The sequence below is a fragment of the Schistocerca gregaria genome, chromosome 2, assembly GCF_023897955.1.
Source record: "Schistocerca gregaria isolate iqSchGreg1 chromosome 2, iqSchGreg1.2, whole genome shotgun sequence".
NCBI lineage: Eukaryota > Metazoa > Arthropoda > Insecta > Orthoptera > Acrididae > Schistocerca > Schistocerca gregaria.
The window spans coordinates 411,993,720-412,010,811 of record NC_064921.1 but is presented as its reverse complement, the minus strand read 5'-3'; the positions used below and the strand labels follow the sequence as shown (position 1 = coordinate 412,010,811).

General features: G+C 38.6%; 1 protein-coding gene across 1 annotated transcript in view; it reads left to right on the top strand.

Moving 5' to 3' along the window:
- Nucleotides 1–795: 795 nt before the first annotated feature.
- The window catches only part of LOC126323251 (bifunctional methylenetetrahydrofolate dehydrogenase/cyclohydrolase, mitochondrial), a 30,293-nt gene continuing 13,996 nt past the window's right edge, over nt 796–17,092 (top strand). Inside the window, exons 1-7 of the mRNA XM_049994635.1 lie at nt 796–1,175; nt 5,363–5,547; nt 6,324–6,433; nt 8,012–8,177; nt 8,821–8,913; nt 12,231–12,338; nt 16,689–16,814. Of these exons, the coding sequence (XP_049850592.1) occupies nt 1,081–1,175; nt 5,363–5,547; nt 6,324–6,433; nt 8,012–8,177; nt 8,821–8,913; nt 12,231–12,338; nt 16,689–16,814 (883 nt within the window). The 5' untranslated portion in view covers nt 796–1,080. The remainder of the gene's footprint in view (nt 1,176–5,362; nt 5,548–6,323; nt 6,434–8,011; nt 8,178–8,820; nt 8,914–12,230; nt 12,339–16,688; nt 16,815–17,092) is intronic.

Below are 17,092 nucleotides of genomic sequence, written 5' to 3'. Positions count from 1 at the left end.
AGAAAATAGGTGTTTGGTGTGCATTGTACGGCATGCACATTATTGGCTCCATATTTTTCAATTATACCTCAAACAATGACAACATCTAGAGATCTTTGAACCTGTGTTGTATGCATAATTAACAAATGCAGATAAGATGTATACGGTACTCCAACAAGCTGGAGCAACCACTCACACATCCAACCAAATTATGGTCCACATCACAACATGTTTGCTGAAGACAGACTTGTTAGTAGAGGTCTCTAGCCTCGAAGATCCACATTGTGTGATTTTTGTTTATAGAACACACTAGAAATAAAGTGTATGCTCATAGTCCTCACACAATAGTCGATCTTAAATGAAAAATTACTAGAGAAATTAACAACATCACACCTGCAGAATTACAGAATTTGCTGGTAACATCATCACACAAAGTCAGCGATGACTGGATGCCTATTACCACCACTTCCAGAATGTCATATGAACAGATAACTGTATCTTTTTAACGATAATTGTATGCATTCTGTTATAGTTAGTTCATTGTTATTTGAATTTCGGGCGTGAGGTATACCAGTTTTACGTCAGACACCATGTATAAGATCTTTTCAAGAATATACACCATCTGAATCATCGTTTACAGGGCCCTGGATTGGGAAAACCCGTGGTTGTACGTCTAGTATTGCTGTCAAATCGAATGAAGATGTCATAAAAAATAATTTACCAATTTAAAAATATTAGTAAATACCTACTGAATTCTAACACGGAATGTAATGATGATTTACGTTTTCCAAGCTTATAGCAATTAAATAAGGGATTGGTGTAACTATAGTCGCCCATTTACGCTGCTATGTAAGCACATTGATGTAATTGCAGATACCAGAAATTTGGTTATCATGGCCTCCGTTAATTCAGCCGCGAAATTTGTCGATCAATGACTTATAACGAGTTGCAACACTGGTGAGCGATATCGAGGAGTTTGTATCTCCGAGTTCTCCACTTGTCCGTTTTTTGCTGCTATTCCGCGTTGCGTTTACGTCTGCTTGTCAAGGACGGCTGGCTGTATATATCTCCAGCGACACAGCTGTTGAGTACAGTGTCAGAATGAATGCCGCGAAGCGCGTACTGGCAAATGCTAGCCATTTAGACATATTCAATAGTATATTAGGTACCAGGTCATTTCACATTTCTCAGAAGAGGTAACTATACATGAACTTTTTAGCATACTTTCGTGCGCAAAATATAACATTAGCAGCAGGTGCTAGATATTTAAGTAGGCTACCGTAATGTGCGGTTTTGTGGAGTGGTATCGTAGAAGATCCAAAAGCTGAAGATGCGATCTTGTGAGCTAAAGGAAGAAGATACAGGTACCCTCTGATCCACAGCTGTTGTATTGTTTACAATGATGTGTCGTACAGACTTCAGAAAGCTTTCCCGTGGTGTGTTTCGCTTTTTGTTGTGGAGCTTCCGCCTGTATAGCACTGTTGTTTATTTTGCCACCAGGTTCATTCTGTCTTGTTAATTCATTTCCTTCTAACTTTTTTCTTTACCCCCACGTTTTGTCCATCAGACACGTAACCCAAAGTAGTAAGAGAAATGATTAGTTCTATAGTCTGATAAATACATAATGTCAATGGCATAATTTGGTATATATTTTGTTTCCTGGGTCTAATATAGAGACGACAAAGAAATTGTTGGAAAAAATAGGGCCACAGTCAGCATTAATTTGGTTTTACTATTTAATTTAGTGTGTTTATCTTTTTCTAAAAAAAATATATATAATTTACTATTATATTGCTGCACAGTATACTCATTGACGTTTAAGGGAGATGGGGCAGCTGCAGTTTCTCCCAATGCTGCATTCACATAAGTAATTGTTAAAATGTGTTTGTAATGTTGTATGAAAGAGTACAGTGAAGGGGAAAAAAGATAGAGGATTAATATTATTATTAGTATACTTTTTTACATTTATTGCACACATTTTCATCACTTACTTAACTTTTCGCCAAATGTAATGTAGAATTTAAAAAACAAAGCCTTTTACACAGTCATCAGATAATGGAAACTCCAGGATGGATTAACATGTTTGTGCTGTAATAGTAAATGGAAGTTAGGCCAGAAAATCCAATACTGAGATAAAATTCTAGCTATACTAATTTCGATTGTGAAAGTTTGCCCCCATTTTTTATGGTGGTGGAAAAATAATTTATTTGGTGTGGGAACTAGGTCTATGTAATTGGCAAACAAGTTAAGCATTTTACAATTCACATGTGGCTAAATCGAGAACTTCAAAGTTTTCTTCATATTTCTTCTTACAGAAGTAGGAGTGGATGAGAACTCCATGCTAATCATAGTGCACATGGTCTCTTGAGACATTTACGTTCAAAGTCCAATATAAGCTACTGGCAACTTGAAAACTTTTAATTTTTGTATAGGATGTATTTAGTTTCCTGATCATTTATCTTGAACACCAGCATTTTCATATACTGCATTTCAACTCTGGACAATGTAGAAATTCAAACTTGTCAGTTTCAGCACTTCTCTTAAATTACAGCAGTTCCAGTGTGGTCACACTAAACTTCCTCTCTATGCTTGTTAGAGCTAACATTTTCGTATGTAAGGATGAGGTCCTCAAACGGGTAGTAAACAGAGGCATGCAAGAAAATGAAACTTTCCAGTGTATAGCCCTTTTCTATATGATGACTTGATAAGTGTCTAGAGGAATTGCAGGGAAAATGCTGGGGCAGATTCATAAAGCAGGCAGTATAGATGGAAAAGTTAACTCTTTCTTACACACATTCCTAGATCACTTTGTCTTGATTTCCAAACAGAAGCAAGAGTAAGGAATGGATAACTACTGGTATTAAAGAATTTTGTGTGCGGATTAGGGAATTATATGGTACTGGATATGGAGAACAGCCTGTAATTAGGAGTTGAAATTCCATTACCACCAGTATTGTAGAATCCTCCACTCTGTCATTATAAAAGCAAAACACTGAAAAAAATCTGGAAGCATAAGACAAAATAATGTGGAACATTATTAAATGAGAAACAAAGAAAAATAGCAATCCAAATGAAACTGAGCTCTGCAGGAAAGAACTCTGGCAGAAATTGCCATTTTTTGGATCAATAGTCACTTTCTCATTGTGGTAACAAACATGGTACCCTTCAATAAACTGCCAGATCCACATACTTTAGATTTACTTGTTCAAGCACTTCACACATACCCAGCAGAATTTAGTTTCTAAAATACAAATCGCAAGGCTGAAATTCATGGTCACAAAACAGTAGTAGATAGGCAAACCAGTTTCAGTTGCACATTTCACGCCTTCCAATCTTTCCGGAAGTGTTCGAAGAAGTGGCCTGTGATAAAATGCCAGTTCATTTGACTGGAAACTTGTTGACTGTTTCATTCACTTTTGTTGAGGATTCTCCTAGGAGAAAGCAATAAAATGCCCCAGAGTCCTGGCAAAGCCAAAGAAGGAAAATCACCTTGTTGGTATGTTTTCTGACCTAACCAGGTCCTTTGAGAGGGTGGATCTCAAAATTCTCCATGGCAGACTGTCGCAGCATTAATAATGGCATCCCTTGTTGCATGCTTGTCTAAGATATTGTACTGTAAATAGGACTCATTATTTACTGATGTAGGTAAATACTTTCTTTGAAAAATACAATTGTAATAAAGTAAACTTTGAGCAGCCAATAACCGATAAATATCAGCTATTCCTATAACTGATGACTGTTAAGGCAGTAGTTCTTTTTAAAGTAAGTTTTGTTTCTCATTTATTTGAATTTAGCTGGCATAATAGTTTATAGCACAAACCAGTATAGGGACAGTTTGTTAATACAGCGTAGATATTGTTTTTATGACTTGGTACTCTTTTTAATGCTCACCTTCACTTGTTCCACTTTCCCCGAAGGTTCTCCTTATTGATTGAATCAGTGGAACACTATGAATGGAATTCATTTTACCAGAGCTACCCATTTATCCTCTTACTGTCACATGGTTCTTTACACTCAACTAAAATGTTAATTAAATTCCTGAGTTATTTGTGCAGAACCAGCTTTGACATTTACTCTTAAAGAAACATCCAGTCTCTATCAATGTCTCTTAATTTGTAGACATTAAGCTGCCTTAAAGAGGCTTGCACAGGATAGAATAGCATGGAGAGCTGCATCAAACCAGTCTCTGGACTGATGAGAGCAACATGTGCAACCCAGCTTGATCTCCATGTTAAACAGGTGTCGTCATAAGTATGTGAGCATTTCCTCACTTATCGCCACAGCATTAATTGCCTTAAAGCTTTAATTACCCCTTAGCACAGCTACTAGACATCTGTACATGGAAATTCCAGATTGCAATACTAACACTGCCATGAAAAAGATAAATTGCTGCTCACACTAAAGATAACATGTTGAGGTGCAGACAGGCACAATGAAAAGACTGTTAAACCTGAAGCATTTGGTTAGTCTTCAGATAATAAAAGAAAAGCGCACACACACTAAAACAGGCTTTAGTTGTAAGCTCATTGTGTAAGTCTTTTCATCATCCCTGTCTGCAACTCAATGTGTCATCTTTATGGTGAGTAGCAATACTACTGTACACTTTAGTTCTTGCCACATATTGTCACTCAATTTTACATGCCTGCAGTTCCTACTAATACCCTCTCCTCAGCTGATGCTCCTCTGTTCTCACGAGAAATACCTTCAAGTAAGTATCTCTTCTGAAGCTATGTAGGGATACTGACATGCCAAGCTCCCTGTGATATACGACAGCCCTAACACATATACTTGGTCTATGGAGAGAAGGGGACCGTTTGACAGTCTTCCTCAGGCGCGCTCTATTGTGCCGCTATGACATACAGTATCAAAGTATGCTCAAACTCTGTTTTCATCTCAGAGATAGTGTCCTATTAGTTGAAGGGAAATAAAAAAATAGACAAAATCCTCCATATGGCTTGATAATCTAGTGTGTTAAACGCTATGCCATCTAACTTAGAGCTACCCCAGAAACAGTAGTTTCTACTCCAGTTCAAAATGAATCAAAAAACTGCATGTGTTACTTTCCCCACATCTTAATCCAAAAAAGTAAATGACAAAACATGGATATGGCCTGGAGGACTGTAAGTACAAAGTGACACATATCATTCTGGAAGCTAGTTCAATTATCGAGGTAACTTGTTTTCGCTTAATGTGACACCAACCATTATATCTGTGTTGAATTAGAAATGATTGCTTGTTTTAGGTTTCCACATGGACATTGACTTTAATAGTACTTTGTTGAATGAGATTTTCTTATGGGATAGCTTAAGAATCATAGAGTATTTTGTTTTAAATAAGTGTTCACCCAACTGATATAACAATAATCGGATTAAATTTGTTGCAGGTTGAAAGCAAAAATTATAGATGGTGTGAAAATTGCGAGAGATATTAGAACAGAACTGAAAGTTGAGGTGGAGAAATGGGTAGCAGAGGGCAACAGGCATCCACATCTTGCCGCTATTCTTGTTGGACAAGATCCTGCCAGCAAATCTTATGTATCAAGTAAAATGAAAGCTGCAAAAGAAGTTGGTAAGTGAGAGAATGTCTGATCCCACTTTGTCACAATAACTCCTTTCATGGTAGTTGTTAAGAAATCCTATATTTTCCTTTCACTGTTTCCTCAGTGTGTACAATCACCACAACATTTGTGTGCCATATGCTACCACCTCTCTCTGCACCAAGGTGAACTAGTCTGTCAAATCACAATATATGCTAATGTCTAATTTACAAGAATTTCAGTTAGGAGGGAATCTGTTTTCTTAACTTATCAAAGTTTTCAGGAGTTAGTGAAGATATTGTATCTACTACCACAGCAAACTTTGTTCATCAAAATCCAGACATTCTGATACTGCTACTCTGTCTTAGTTATTGACTTTTTTCGGTGCTGCTTGCTCCAACTTAGAAGATACTGAAGGTCAAATGTACATGGAGCACAGCATTTTTCATTTTAGGCCATTAGTATAAAATGTAACAGAAGTAATTCAACAATTTTGCAATCTAATAATAAAATCAAGCAAGATGTGAATAATTTTATTATTTTCAAATTTTACATTGACATTTAAGTAATGTAATTAAAAAAACTGTGGGATCACTCCAATTCATAAAATTCCACCACAAATTCATGTCTGCAGTGGAAATGCTTGTTTACTGAACAGAGTAGCCTAATTGATTTAAAATTATTTGTTGTGTTATATAGTAAATAAGTTGATTTTTAAGCAGAGACAACTGCTGTGGTGTATATATTATATCTGCATGATAGATTAAATATTTAGAGCTAATAACTGATTAAATAAATTAATTTCCAGGTATAACTACAAGTACAATAGCTTTAGCAGACACTGTAACAGAACAGGAATTACTGGACCATATACAGCAGTTAAATGAAGATGTGGCAGTGGATGGCATACTTGTTCAGGTAATAGTGGAAATAGCACTTGCAAGAAGGCACTTAAAGCAGTGAGCTGTTTAATTGAGGGGGGGGGGGGGCCCAAAACCTTGCCCTAATGCTTTCTCTTGTCTTCACTATGCACTGCAGATATTGCTTATAGTGAATGCTTCATACATTCTCTTGTATAGTACAAACAAATAATTAACAAAAATTTAGTTGTTGTTGTTGTTGTTGTGGTCTTCAGTCCTGAGACTGGTTTGATGCAGCTCTCCATGCTACTCTATCCTGTGCAAGCTTCTTCATCTATCAGTACCTACTGCAGCCTACATCCTTCTGAATCTGATTACTGTACTCATCTCTTGGTCTCCCTCTACGATTTTTACCCTCCACACTGCCCTCCAATACCAAATTGGTGATCCCTTGATGCCTCAGAACATGTCCTACCAACTGATCCCTTCTTCTGGTCAAGTTGTGCCACAAACTTCTCTTCTCCCCAATCCTATTCAATACTTCCTCATTAGTTATGTGATCCACCCATTTGATCTTCAGCATTCTTCTGTAGCACCACATTTCGAAAGCTTCTATTCTCTTCTTGTCCAAACTATTTATCGTCCATGTTTCACTTCCATACATGGCTACACTCCAAACAAATACTTTCAGAAACGACTTCCTGATACATAAATCTATGTTCGATAGTATTTAGTATTGTAGGTAAAACACTGAAATACCATTAATAGTTTATTTTCATTGATGGATGGATTATTGTGTTTCACTGTTCTTCAGATTCTTGAGTTACACTTACATTACAAGGTGAAAATTATTTCCTTCTTTTGGGCATTGCAAATGCCAGTTAGCAACAGAATACATCAAGTCAGTGATTAAGCCATTTAAATTATGAATAAAAGTTATATAACAATTTCCTGGGGTAGATAGATGGTTATATGGTCATATAGACATAGGAAATTGTGCATTAGCATTAGTATTGGATGTGATTATGGTGCAAACAAGTACATGCTGTAACAGCTGCAGTTTGCTTTTGGAATAAATTACTAGTATGGCTTGTACTAGCTTCATACATTATCTCATCTTGTACGCAGTTGTTGTCCAATATTCACTTTTCATATGATTTTGTAGCTTTGCAATGATTGTTGGTGCTGTGCAAGAAAAATCTATCAGGCAATGGACACAGTTCACTTTCTACTTCTATCCTGCCTTCTCTCACTGTTCCCAAATAGAAATGGCACTGAGTGATGTATCGCAATGGCAAGTTATCTGTACTCTCCATAAATCACTTGAGGCAAATGCTGGGATCATTACTTTGTTACTTTGAAAAGAACATGGCCAGTTTTATTTCCCACCACAAGTTTGTTATCAATGGAATGCTCAACCCTAATTTTCCTTCCATCTTTTCTTTCTTTATCTCGCATCATCCCCCCACCCCCCAGCTTTCCTTTAAGAGAGGTTCTTGGAAACATACAATGAAAATATGATGTATATACACCTTTGTGTCTCTCTTGCACATTAGAATTTTCATCTTGAAAAATGTACATCTGCTTGTGTTGCAATGCAGACATTGTTCATCTTAAGTTTGTATTTTCCTTTCAGTTGCCTCTGCCAGAGCATATAACTGAAAGGGCAATATGTAATGCTGTTGCTCCACACAAGGATGTTGATGGATTTAATATTGTCAATGTTGGTAGATTCTGTTTGGATATGAAAACCTTAATTCCATGCACTCCTCTGGGTGTGCAAGAATTGATTAAGAGATCAGGTTTGTACTATTGCTTGTAACAAGTGGTAGGATTTAACTGTTCTGTTCGTATAAATGTTTTTGGTGTTGGGTTATATGAAGTGATCATTTTCTAGGTTTGTGATAGCAATTTATGCAGATCACTTCATTTTACAAGAGATTTTCTGTTTATAAGTTGCAGACAGGCACAATTAAGACACATATGTAATGCTTTCAGCAACAGCCTTCATCAGCAAAAGAAACTTACAAACTACACGATTCATATACACAACAAGCACACTTCACACATATATATGACCACCAGCTCCAGCATCTTGGATCGAATGCTGGAATTGTTGGTCATGTGTGCACAAGGTGTGCTTGCTTGTATATATGAATTGAGTTTATCTATTTTGCTGATGAAGGCTGTGGCCTAAAGCTTTTTATGTAAGTGGCTTTGAACAGTGCCTGTCTGCAACGTAACATGTCTTGTTTATAGTAAGTGGCAGTCCATTTTTGTCACACATTGTTGTCTTTATTATTTGTTACTGTTTAATTCAATGGAGGCAAAAGTAGAAAAAGTAAAGAAATAATTCTTAGTGTTCATTTACTTTTGTTCTCATAATAGTTAAGAAGTAAGTTTCAGTGAAATAGCTTGGCTATTAATTTTTATTATGTTTCATAGGTGTAGAGACATTTGGGAAGAATGCTGTAGTTTGTGGCAGATCAAAGAATGTTGGCATGCCCATAGCTATGCTGCTTCATGCTGATGGTCAAGGTATGTTCATTCTCAGATTTTAAGAGCCGTTATGGGTATCATAAAATTGTACAATACTAGTCTCTAATATAGTGCAACACAATTTCAAGAACAACAAAAATGTTGAATTTGCATACACTAACAGGTAATGGACCTGTTCTTTCTTTAGTTTTTGTGTTAAGTGTTAATTGCTCCAAAATTTCAGAGTTCACAGCAGCATTCTTGTATTATCTCCATTGTTGGGGCAGTGGTTGGAAGCTTTTATGGTATGTCAAGGAGAAAGATAAGTTTTTTCCTTGATGGAAAAAAATTAGTGCCTGTAAGATCCAAAATAACACACACACACACACACACACACACACACACACACACACACACACACACACACACACACACACACACAGAGAGAGAGAGAGAGAGAGAGAGAGAGAGAGAGAGAGAGAGAGAGAGACCATAAAGTAAGGGCACTTGCAGAAAGGAGATTGGGTAGATCTAAGACTGTTTTAATCTTTATTTCATCAGCTCCTGGAGAAGAATCAAAAATCTTGTAATGATTTTTGAATAGACCTGTATGCTAAGGACACATGTGGTTTTGTGATTTATGACAGTTTTGATGGTGTTATGGGAGACCAGAAATTGAACTACTTGGTGAAGGGTGCCTAACATGAAGTTTTTTACTACTGAAAGCACAATGAAAGGAGTATGAGACGACTAAGTTGCTTGGATAAAGTTTCTAAAAACCACGATTGGCAAGACAAAAAATAACAGTATTTGGGAAGAGATTGTGACTTAAATTGGTAAAATCAGTAAGCTAAAGATACATGAAATAAATGAATTTTGACTGAATAATACATGAAGAAAAATGTCAAACATATGTACATACAAAGACTACTGATGACATTTAGATGTTCTGAAGAATAATCTAGAGATGAAGAGACATTCATTTTTTGATTATTAAAATTAATGGAAATGCAAAAGGATTATTGTATGTATCTGAAATAATTGCATCATATCTAGTATCATTTATAAGGCTTTTCATAATTTTGAAATATGGTACAGTGTAGTCTTGAGAAACCATTCCCATATTGTCTAAGTAAAGGATGTGTGTCAGCATTGAGCAACACATAACATATTAGTTTCAAATTTTCATCTGGTAATTAAAAATGTAAAGTGATCCTGCACTTGCAGATGCAGCTTTGAACACTTTTTGTGCCATTCGCAAATCTGCTTATAACAGTGATGCTACGTGTTGTTGCAGAAATCAAACTTACGTTACACTTAAACAGTATTCACTCCTTGCATTCTAGTATTGGTAAGACAATAAATAACAGTATCATTAACAAAAGAAAAGGAAAAAAAATATAGCATAACTATTTCAAAGCTGTTATTCAGTTTCCAAATACTCAAATAAAGTGTTGGAATGTACTCTATCTAGAGAAATCAAATTGTGTGTGTGTGTGTGTGTGTGTGTGTGTGTGTGTGTGTGTGTGTGTGTGTGTGTGTGTGTTTTCTGATCTTTTGGACATATCTGAAGCAAGAGATGCCACACATTTATGAATATACATGCCTTGATGACCACTGATCATTTCCATGTGGATACATGGAAACAAGATCATCATGGACCTGTGTCTGAACTGCCTCTTTGGTAATCATCACAGAACCCATTCGCCTGGCACAGCACCCTGGTATGTTCAAAGTTAAACATATTACCTTCATTGATGCTGAGCTCTGTGACTACAGATTTGTTTGTTTGGCCGAGGTTAACACTTCCCACATTCTGAATAGCACTGTGAAATACACCATTGCATCTGGTCGATGTATTGTTTGTCACGATAACAATTGATGCTATTGACTCCTTACGATGGTAGTCCTAATTTGTCTTTCATTGAGCTGAGTGTAGTTTTGATTTTAGGTGGGAATGGTTTTGACATTATTTTTCTCCAGAATCCTGGCAGTCCTGGACCTGGCTGATCCAACATGTGGAAGGAATGCCAGTTGGTTACTCTTCTTCCAGGTTATTTCATTGCTTGGCTGTAGATCATATCTCTGAGTTGCTGTTACTGTGAAAGGTGTCCCGAGGATGATGTAACTTGTTGGGTAGACGCTCCTTGTTCCCTTGTACTCTGTGCACCAAGGTTGTGAGCACGTATATCCCTTGTGCTGGATGGTGGCAGCTGTACCAAAACACCAGTAGCTGCTGCCGTCCAGCACAACTGAAATCTATGCTCACTATCTTGGTGCATAGAATGTGAGACATAAGTGACAAGGAGTCTACACTCTTGAATTGCAGCACTTGTGGGGGAAATCTCTCAAAGGAAAGGCTGCTCAAAGACACAGATAAGACGCACTCTCCAGCCAAGTGAGAAGAAGAAAGATGATGACCTGGACAAAGACACAAAGTGTCTGGTGTTCTTTCCTTATGTGGCAGAGATTGCCAGGATTATGGAGAGCAGAGCACAGCCTCAAGAAAGGTAGTGTGTTTAACTTAGAACAGACCAGGGTGCTGTGCAGAACATGAAACATGTGCAACCAGGGGACAGGTTCCGTCTCTCAATCATCAAGGGGCAGTGAAGATTAGGTTCATGATGATCTTATCAACCAGGATAGTAGTTTCCAACTGTGCTCCACGTGAGATGTGCCAGTTGCAAAAAAACATGCCAAAAGCACTCTGATGTGAAGTTGACCATGGCGGCAGATGGAATAGATAGCTAGGATGTGATGATTTGACCCTCCAGTTCTCTGAGAATGCTTCTTCACTACCATCTGCAGCTCTTTCCCCTCCCCCCACCATCTGTGACACCCCTTCCGAAGATTCATAATTGGCACAGCCATTGCAGATGAGGCAGAGGAACTTACAGTCCAGTGGCTATAAAGACAAGCAATGGACATGAGTCCAATGTTTTGCCTGAAGATCACGAGTAGAAACTTTGTTGAAATATTGCCACAGGACACTGCCTTAACTCAGCTGATAACCAGAGAAGATATAATCATTTTTTTCTGTAATAAAAATATGAAAGGTGCTCTTTTAATTTTGAAATCCTTTGTGTTTGACTTCTAAATGTGATTGTTAATTGTGATAAAATACAAAAAAAAGGCCCTTTCCTTTCAGTCATCTTAATTTGAATGAAGCCGCTGCATCTTTGTGTTACAGAGTGGGATTAGAAGTGTAATATGATGGTTAGAACTGTTGAATACATACGGTTTTTATTTGATTGCATTTTTTATATAATTTTTCGGAAGTTATTTAGTAGCTGCTCTAGTCACTGGAAACATAAAACTTTGTGTATATACATATAGATGCTACCATCTCTATGCGCATAAAGTAAATTCTGTTGCAGGAGAAACTTCAGCAATGGATGCTACAACAACAATCTGTCATAGATATACACCACCTTCACAGCTTGCTACACTGACAAAACATGCTGATATAATAGTTTCAGCTGCAGGTAAGCAAGTTTCACATAAGCCAAAACTTTTTATTCAAAAGGAACACACCTATTAAAGGCCTTAATACATAGTCCAAACCTTGCAGTAAAGAATGGTAGACATTCTTCAAATAAAAATTATAACATTTCTATTCTTCATTGTCGTAAATGTATTTCCTCACCCTTCCTATTTGTATAAAGCTGCAATGGACCTCCTGCCCCCCCCCCCCCCCCCCACCCCTGCAAAACAATAAGGCAGACAGAAAATGGTGCATGTTCCTGACTGTCAGCTTTGCTCAGCAGTGTGTCATATATTAGCAGTACTTATCTCAACAGACAAATTAATTTAAATGATATTAGTCTGATGAACAGAATTTTCTCAGTAAAGCAGTCTCATCTTTTCAGCAAAATGCCACATTTTATTCCATCCAAGTGGATTGATTAAAATTGATAATGTGAAAATGTATGTTAAAAAAATGATTATCTTACACTACAGTAATCGTTTTTTTTTTTTTAATTTTTATGAATCTTTCCTATCTTTATTTTGTTTTTATTGCTGTGGGCACTTAGTATAGAATAATTTACACAGAAACATAATAATGTGAAGTGAGGTAATCTGCACTTTTCCTCTGCTTGTTCCAGCTGTTTCATATTTTTATGAACTGTTATTAGTGAGTTATTTTGAGAAAAGTATTAACTGTAATGAGTAATATGTCTTGAAAAAGCTAGTTGGGGGAGCTTGAGTTAAGTTGGTTGCACAAGCAATAATTGATTCCGTACTACTACTACTACTACTACTACTACTACTAATTTTCTGGTAGGACAAACAAAAAAACTATTTATTCAAAAACAAGAGTGTACCACAATCATCCTCCTTTGCTGGCCATAGCAGCCTGCTACTCACAGACTTTTTATTCAGTAATTGGTGTATGGGACAGGTCTTGCATGTAGGTCTATTGCAGGGATAAGAGCCACGAGGTGAGGGGTTGGGGGTAGGGATGGACAAGGACAGTGTTTGATTTAGAAGGGGGGGGGGGGGAGGTTCCAATACTGTTGCCTTCCAGGAGGGGGTGTTAAAAACTGACTTCTGAAAACATTAATTTAACACCTTTTGCACATTTTGGAAATGTAAATGTAGCATATGCCCTAGTAAAATATGAAGTTCTGTCATACCACATTTCAAAATCTGCAGTTCAGATTTCTTTTTGTCAGAGGTACCAGTACGTACTGACACAAAACAAGGACGTTGTGTAGGTTCGATGGGTGGCAGAGTATCACTGGAAAGGGGGGGGGGGGGTGGTAGATGGTGTAGAATATTCTTAATTTCAGGTCATGATGAAATGCGATCAAAACCCTGGCAGAGAATGTGATTAAATTGCTCCACTGCAGTGCTCCTTTGTGGCCAGACAGCAGGCTTATGAGAGGTGGTAGGTGACTGAAGGGACAAGGCATGGGAGATCTGTTTCTGTACAAAATTGGGAGGGTGATGTCAGTCTGTGAAGGCCTCAGTGAGACTCTTACTATATTTGGAAGGAGACTGAACTTTACTGCAGATTTGACAGCCACAGATGGCTAGGCTGTGTGGAAGGGACTTCTTGGTGTGGAATGGGTGGCAGCTGTCGAAGTGGAGGTATTGTTCATGCTTGGTAGGGTAGATGTGAACAGAGGTACTATGAAGCCATCCTTGAGGTCAAGATCAACATTAAGGAAGGTGGCTTGTTGGGTTGAGGAAGGCTAGGTGAAGCATATTGGACAGAAAGTGTTTAGGTTCTTGAGGAATGGGAATAGGTTGTCCTCACCTTCAGTCCAATCACAAAAATGTCATCAGTGAATCTGAACCAGGTGAATATTTTGAGGTTGTGGGTGGTTACGAATGATCCTCTGCATGACCCACAAATAGGTTGGCGTAGGATGTTGTCATGTGGATGCCCATTGCAGTACCACAAATTTGTTTTATGTGATGCCTTCAAAGGAGAAGTAATTGTGGGGGAGGCTGTAGTTGATCATGGCAACTAGGAAGGAAGTTTTAGGTTTAGAATCAATTTGGTGTTGGGAAAAGTAGTGTTCAGCAGCAATGTGGCTATGGAGGATGTTAATGTAGAGTGCAAAGATGGCATCAACACTGATGAGCAGAGTGCTGGGTGGTAAAGGGTCAGAAACCGAGAAGAATTGGCGGAGGAAATGATTGGTGTCTTTTGCATGGGGCAGTAGGTTACAAGTAGTAGGTTGAAAGTGTTGGTCCATGAGATCATAGATCCTTTCTGTGGGGATGCAGTAACCAGACACAATGGGGCTCCCAGGGTGGTTGAGTTCATGGACTTCAGGAAGCACATAGGAGTACTGCAAGTGGTGGGGTAAGGAGAGGTTGTGGGATGGGCCTAAGGACTGGAGATCCTGATGGATTTTGGGAATTGGGTCACTGTGGTAGGTTTTATAGGTGGATGTGTCAAATGGCTAGTTTGAGACCCTTTGCCAGGTAATCCTTGTGGTTCATAACCACAGTACTGTTTTCTGGAAGTAGGATTATAAGTCTGAGATCAGTTTTTGGTGATGGAGAGTGAGGTTGGTTTCCATGATGAAGGATTTGGGGAATGACGGTGAGGTGACCTGTAAAGTTAGGAAATTCTGGAAAGTTAACAAAGAGTGATTTGGGAGCAATGGGGGTGGATCAGAGTTGGGATAGAGGAGTGAACTGAGTCAGGCAGGATTCAATTTTTTTAGGTTGAGGCTTAGTGATAGGGTTAGTGGCAGAAAGTATTTCCACTCTACAGACTGGGAGGGGGAGAGGTGGTCTTCAACAAGCCCATAGTGATTGAATTTGGGAGTGGGGCAGAAGGTAGGTCCTTTTGAAAGGATCAGTGCTTCTTTGGGACTCGGGGACTTTGGAGGACAGGTTCATGACAGTGTTTTGGATTTGTTTTCGTTGTGAATTCCGTACGGTGGTGAAAGGAAAATTGAGGGGTGTGGTAAATGTAGTGTGAGGCTTGGTTTGCCAGCAAGGAGGGGATGAGGGAGAGATTCGATGGATGCTGTCATCGAGCTGGTTGCTAGCGGTAGTCCAGGGGGGAAGAGGTGGTGAACAGGTTGGAGAAGTTTTTTGAGATGGCATTGTGCATGCTAGTTTAGTTCCAGTAGGGCAAGAGTTTCAATCTGGGAGATGGGATTTACGAATTTGGGATTGCAGAACAGGAGAATTTTATGGGTGGAGAGAAGGTGTTGAAATGAGGTTTGGGCCTGATTTACATATTTTTGTAGGATTAGGTTGGTGAGGGCAATGGCCTGACAGAATTTGAAGAGATAGAGGTCACTGTGGAAGGAGAGGCTACACCTGGATATTGGTAATTTGGTTGTCGGGTAGATGCCATGAGCTAGGCAATAATGCAGGAACAGTTTGTGGGACTAGGTTCTGGCTAGGGATAGGGAAACTTTTTTGTATTGGTGTAGGTGGAAGGAGCAAGAAGCTTCAGTGGGATATAAGGAAACATGTAAAAATATGTGGAAAAATTCACAAAAAAGACGGAGGATAAGGTAATGGGGAAAATGGTGAGAGCTGAGGGACTAAGGCCGACAGTGAAAGCAAAAAGAAAAGAAAAAAAAACTAAATCCACATGAATACAGAGCTTAAAAAGAAATAATGAAAAGATGGTAATAGTGGGAAGCAGGTCAGTGAGTGGATATGTGTGAAGATAGGGGACAGTGGGTATAATTGTTCATGTGAATGGCTACTGCTGCCAAACTGTGTCAAGACAGCTGGACCAGCCAAACCCTGAACGTGCCGCCCAACTTGATGTGGTTCAGTTCAATGACTGCTTTACAGAATTTGTCAAGTGGATCCTTCCTATCAACACCAGCATTTTCTGAAATGCACAACATATCCCTACAGTATATCCTTCATTCTTATAATCTCCCCCAGCCCCTCCCTCTGCTAATGACTGTTCTCCAGCTCCTTCCCTGCTCCCAATCCAGCACAGCCCTCACCTTCAATTCCACCAATGCCATCTAAAGGTTCTTCTCTTCTCTAGTTCTCCCCTCTCCCTTTTCTGCTCCTTGCTGCCTCTCCTCCCTCCCTCCCCCTTCCCCTTTCTCCCTCAACCTCAAAACAGCATCCTGACTGTACACCCAGCAGCCCTATCCTGTCCCCACCACATCCCTGCATGCTCTCGCAGGTAGCACGCCACCTTTCCCCACCCCTACCCTGCTATCCTTCCCCCTTCCTAACTCGTGCCTCTTCCTTATGCCCACCACCCACCATGGATTGCTGCTCACATCAGAACTTCTATTTTGTTTTACTAGAATGTAAAAATCATTTAATACAAGGTGAATGACTTATTGACTGCAGAGTTTTTCAAATATGTATTAACTGCATTTCAGGTGTTCCAAATTTAATACGGGCAGATATGGTGAAGAAAGGTTGTTGTGTCATTGATGTTGGAATTACAAGAATAAAGGATGTTAAAACTGGAAAATCAAAACTAGTTGGTGATGTTGACTATGAAGGTAAGCAGTGTTACTTCACAAAAAAAAAAAAAATGGTAGAACTGGGTCTTTGCTTGTGTTTGATGGATTGCTAATATATTGCAAGGACTAGAAATCAGTGCATTGGATTTTGGTTTGTTAATATACAGAATCCCTTATTTTAAATTTGTTGTGTGTCCTGCCCAACCATGATTTAGTAGTTATTCAAATTTTAATAATGAGGCTACAAACCCTTACTACCATCACAGGTATCAGTTACCTTAAAGGAGGAGAGTCGTATACACTGATGTGCAAAAACA